General features: G+C 35.2%; 1 protein-coding gene across 1 annotated transcript in view; it reads left to right on the top strand.

The window, feature by feature from the left end:
• The first annotated feature begins 945 nt into the window (after nt 1-945).
• The window catches only part of LOC119729222 (acetyl-coenzyme A synthetase, cytoplasmic-like), a 29,562-nt gene continuing 24,507 nt past the window's right edge, over nt 946-6,000 (top strand). The window contains exons 1-2 of the mRNA XM_038201798.1: nt 946-1,328; nt 4,004-4,095. Of these exons, the coding sequence (XP_038057726.1) occupies nt 997-1,328; nt 4,004-4,095 (424 nt within the window). The 5' untranslated portion in view covers nt 946-996. The remainder of the gene's footprint in view (nt 1,329-4,003; nt 4,096-6,000) is intronic.

Here is a 6,000-nt window from a genome sequence, read left to right as displayed (position 1 = left end):
AAATTTTGATTGCTGTGAAAATGCAAATGCATTTGGTTTTTGTTCCTCTGTCATTAATTGTTTGTTTCCTGTGAAATTAGAGGGTTTTTGGAATTAAGTTTTGAACTGTGGAAGGTATTGGGCTATTCGGTTTTGAAATAAAAACACTGCTTGTCGGGAAATTTGGGGTTTGCACATGTGAGACACTAGAACAACTTTTTTTTCAGAGGAAAAAATGAACTCGGGAACACAATTTGGTGTCTTTTGAATTCTCAGTTGACTGTTCAGTATGTTCATTTTTGTTGCTATTGACTTCCTATAATAAGGTGCAAGCATCATAAATGCCATGTTTATGCATTTATTTCATTTTTATTAAGATTTAATCATTTGCCATAATCTTCCATAATGTTAATATAGTTTTGACAGCAGCAGCAGCTCCAAGTTCAACTCATTCCTTTTTTTAGTTCTGGGAAATCATTTAATATGGAATCAAAGTCTTCATGGACGCTATTTTTAAATAAAGAGAACCCTGGACAAAAAATTGGCCACCCACACACAGCTTTACGTGTTATTTATAAATAAAATAATGGCCTTATTTTGTTCTGGCCAATCAGTGGCCTTGAAATTTGCCCCTCCCATGCCCGGTATGGCACGATCTTTTACATGTTAGCGAGCAGACGACTGCTGAACAATTGTGCCGAATTACGATTGTGCCCGACTAAGTATTTGTTTTTCTACGGATTTTGAGGATTTCCATCAGTTTTATTGATTCAATAAAAGTGATAGAATTTGGAAACAGCAATTATTTGTTGTCATAGGTACACATAAACAGATACACTGAATACGATGTTAATTCTTTCAGATTGTGGTGTTTGCCTGTGAAATTTTGGTGCTGTTAGTTGCTCCGGAAGACTCGTAGAAATCATTTCTTATTTGTATCAGCAATTGGCCCAACTTTAGATCACGCACAGACTTGGCGCGCGTGGCGCTATTCATAAATTTGCCGGCTGATACAAAATGGCGAATCCCAAGGGCGACTCAATGAACTCTCCAAAATTCTACTTTCCTAACCCAGAAATCCAAAATGGGGCCCACGTTCGCTCCATGGAGCAGTATCGTGCAATGCACAAACAGTCTATCGAGGAACCGGAGAAGTTTTGGGGAAACATCGCCAAGGAATTCCACTTCGAGCGGCCGCCCACCGAGGGCAAATTCCTCGAGTACAACTTCAACGTGAACAACGGCCCAGTGTTTATCAAATGGATGCAGGGTGCGACCACCAATCTTTGTTACAATGTGTTGGATAGGCACGTCAAAGCTGGAAAGGGGGACAACATTGCATTTTATTGGTAGGTATTGAGTCTTTCACTTTCATTGCATTAGATAATTATCTGAAAGTTTAAATTTTTTGGACTAACTCAGATTTGTTCAAATTTCACAGGCTGTGATTTTTTTTTAAATCATCGACGCCACTTTTTTCTTCTAAAATAATAGCTAAATAGGCCTATAGGCCTGTCCTTTCATCGAAAGTCAGCCATTGCAAAAACGATGATAAGACATGAATATGGGACTGAGAAACATTTCCATTTTGTTTGGAAATATTTAGAAAATTGTCTTGACTCTCCATAAACTTTGTACACAACCGCTGAAGTGGCACAGGTTGCAACAATTTTTTTTTTTAAGATTACATATTTTTAAACTTGGGCCTAGCTAGGCTGATTATTGATTTGTGACAGTTCAATTTTAATCATTTTACTTGCACAACACAAAACAAAGAGGATTGTTACCAACTTATGATTTGTTCTGTGCATGGGAATTCAAAGTAAAAATCAAAACAGTGACATGTGACAGATTTCCTCAGCTTTCTTCTTTATCTTAAGTTTTACTTTCCTTTTTTTTTAAAAGGACAATCCGCATTTATTTGAGTAGAATAAGCTGGAAAGGAAATTCATGTAGAAATAAATGCCATTTACGTGCAGCATTATGACGGAATAAAGAAACTAAAAATTCATATGTACTGTAGCCTACAACTTTACAAGTTCAACCTGAAGTTAAAATTTGAAACATTTTGTAAATTAAGCTGTGTTTTTTATCATGTAAGTCAAATTCGTTTTAACAGCGTTGCAGTATCATTTAATAAAGTCATGTTAATTCATCCATCAAAGTGTGCAGAAATGACAAGAGTTTACTCATTTTTTACAATTATTTGTAATAAATGTAAATAAACACATCTCATTAAAAGGCTCATGTAGGCATTGGTTTGCACATACATGTAATAAGTAATAATAAGAACAGGTTCTTATATAACGTTTTTAACTAAGATCAAAGCACTTTACATATTATTATTACCCCTGATCATTGGGCAAATTAAACGTTCCAAATACCATCTCAGCTCCCTGGGGAGTGTACAGCTTGATGCAGCATTTTGTTTTGAATCTTTTTTTTTTACAGTAAATCTCATTTATTGCAACTCAGGGGAATTTGTTTACTTAGTGTATTCCTTTTTATTTCGTACTGAAAATATGTGTACACGTATACATGTTGATATATTAATTATTAACACATGTTTACAAGCATGATGTCATGTCATTTCTGGCACTATGGCAGCTCAATAATTTTTATTGATTACTCAAGTCTCACAGCATAGAATTTAATAAGTTGGCTCGAGTGTTGAACATGTAGTATGATTATTCACAAAGATATTCACGTTATTTATAATTAACTGATGTCCAAAACACCTGCACCTGTACTCAAGAAATGGTTAATGTTCAATGTACATGTAAAATACATGAAATAGAAATCTCTTAGTTCGCTTGTACTTTCCCAATTAATATTTTCCAACATGTCCAAGTGAATATTATTATAGAATACCTGCATTCTTTGTTGTGATATTCTCACAAATGACTAGGGATGCATTTTAAGGTACATATATATGTACACCCCTCCCAGCCCATGACCAAGATGAACAATTTCATTTTAAAACACATTGGCTTGCATGTGTGCATACATTACCTGTGGATAGTGTACATGATTATAATAGATGCAGTCAATCTGCCGGACTGCCACCCGCACTTTTACTGATTAAGCTATGCAGTGGTTGATTATATGGAGAGATGATAAATATAGGAAAGCTTATCTGGCCCAGGGTAACCGATGACAAATCCTATCAAGGGATCGATGTCAAGAGGACACTCTGGGCAGCCGCACTGAAAGAGTCTAATGATTAATGGGAGAAGTACATTTTGTAACTTAACATGATACTCAAGGCACATAAATTTTGCCAGATTAGCCGAATGTGTCGAGCGATACATTTGAAAAACAAATTGGATCAGTTTTGCCAAACTTGTTTTTCTTGCTCAATAAATTTTTGAATGACCAGCTGTACTTTTTCAAATTTATACAGAAAATATACCCCCCCCTTTAAAAAAATCTTGTTAACACCCTGTGTTAGGAATTTCCAATTGAATTGGTTTTATTTCCTGTGTATTTAACTTGCATTAGACATTTGCATAAAACCTTTTGTTTGGATTGAATATGTGAATTATAATTTTGTTTTCTATAAAAAAAAAAGATATACAAATAGGTGAACGACTTTTAGGGGCAAATCTTAGTGAAACCCTATGGCATACCTGAATAGAACAATACCCATATTAAAAATCAAACAACAGAAAGTTACATACATGTATACATGAGTTTTCTTTCTTCACAATTTTAAGGCCCAAAAAAAATGACTTCTACTTCCAATTACATGGCATTCGAAAATAGGGTAGGTAGGTAGGGAATTTTGTTGTTGTTGCCATTTTTGTGTGTGTACGATCACATGGAGGCGTCTGCGTGTAGTCAAGGGTAAAAGGTATGAAGTGATGGTTTGGGGTGTTTTTTCCTCATTTTTCCAATAAAAAATTACAGTAGGGGCTGTCAGAATAGGGTAGGTAGGGAAACCGGAAGCAGAACTATTATTTTTGTTTGGCCTAAGTTTTTGATGTGAAAGTGTAACATTAATCTTTTGAAACGTTTGACTTAGGGAGGGAAATGACCCAAATGACAGCTCAACAATCACCTATGGACAACTACTTAAAGAAGTCTGCAAGTTTGCCAATGTCCTCAAGGGTCTGGGTAAGTTGAAACCACCACCTGTTCCCACCACTGCACCCCTAACTCCTACCCCACCCCACCCACCCAGACAAGTGTGTATTTGCCTGCAATCGGGGACCCCCTATTGTCCCTCTTCTGTTTGTACATGTACTTTAACTTTTTAGGAAGACCTCCCATATATTTTGTACACATCGACCCTATTGCCCTCTATTGTTCAAGGCCCCTTAGGGGACTCCCCTATTGAATGCAGAAACAAATTCCCTACCCCACCCTCCATACCTTAACCCCAACCCCAACCCCCTCCTCCAACCCACCCAATCTCCAACCCCACCTACCCACAACCACGCCCCCCCCCCAAAAAAAAAATCACAAACAACAATACCCAAATACTCTCTAAGAAACTCTTTAAAATATCACAACCCCTAAAATTAAATAATTCAACATAATGTACTGAACACATTTAAGTAAAGACAAGCTTGTAATAAATGACAAACGTGTACAAAATTCCATCATGTCAAAAAATGCTCTGTGGGAAAATTATACTGTATTGTACAAAATACATTCTATCTTGTTTACATAATTGCGCCAAATTCACAGCTGTCGTACAGGTACGGTACGTAGTACAATTAGGTGTTTTTTTAACCTTGCAACTCTTTTTGTGTTTGTTCAGTGGGTGTTACTCTTAACAGTCCAGTGCGAAAGAAATGGAAATAAAAATAATAAAAAGCCCCGAAAAGCAAAGTTGGCTAAGGCCTAAACGGCCAGGGCAAATATTTCAGTTGTGGAAAACTTTAAAAAACTAATAACGTTTCAGTAAAGCAAAACAAAGTATTGATGCAGTTTTACATCTTCATACATATTTTTTTTCTTTTTGATGCTAACATTATTTATTGTTGGATACTAGCCACTTTCAGATATCCAACCTCAAATTTTAATTGAATGTGCATGCAATTCCTTACTAAATAATTTTTCTTATTCAATCTTATGCACTCAACGCTTGCGCATGTAAGACTCCAAAATAGGAACACACCACCATTCTAATTTCAATAAATATAAATCACCTGACACCAACACGTCATTGAAACTGATACTCAATCAAGGATATATCGGATTGCCTTATCACTACCTCTCGAGGTTATTGCAACACTAGGAAACAAAAAGTGATTCCGTACTGCAATAAAATCCCTAGTTTGTCCGAATGACGTCAAATATGGCCTCTGCTTTTATTACAAATGTTTGCATTATAAGTGATAAACGTAATGCCACACATGTACAACTACATGTCTAAAATTAGTATTTTTGCATATTACTCATCACAGTTTTTTTTAGAAACAAATTCCTTTTGTGTCGGAAGATAACGGCGTTTACATTTTTGTGTGCTAATATCAAATTATCAGTTTGATAGATGGTAAAGGTTAACAGTAGCTGGACTTTTAAACTTCACACTGGAGTTATTTTTTATTTGTTCATTCTTCATAATTGTTTTTACATGTTAGTGATTTTAGTATTTTGTAGTGTTTTATGTAACCCACAGTTTAATAAGCTTTCCAGAGACTACCTTTCAAAGTAATACAATGAATAAGTAATAAATGAAAAATAAAAGGAAAGCAGAAGAAAACGTGCTTAGAATTTAATTTGTTGCCACTTTAATCAAACTTTTGCTTTCAATAAAAACTACCACTCTTAACAAATACATACCATTTGCATATTTTGCATATTTTTTTTTACCCTCTGTACATGTATATAATTTGTTTTAAGAAAGATTTCCATATACGAAGTTCACTAATTTTCCTCTGTATTGACTAACAAGCCCCCAGATAGCAATTTCATGTCATCAAAGTCAATTTGAGTAGTGAGAAAATACAAGCATTTTCTTAGAAAACACTCAGAATTTTTCAGTCCAATCTCATAGGGTTTGTACACAGG

This window comes from Patiria miniata, unplaced genomic scaffold (assembly GCF_015706575.1).
Source record: "Patiria miniata isolate m_02_andy unplaced genomic scaffold, ASM1570657v1 HiC_scaffold_20, whole genome shotgun sequence".
Classification (NCBI taxonomy): domain Eukaryota; kingdom Metazoa; phylum Echinodermata; class Asteroidea; order Valvatida; family Asterinidae; genus Patiria; species Patiria miniata.
This window is presented reverse-complemented; position numbering and strand designations above follow the sequence as displayed.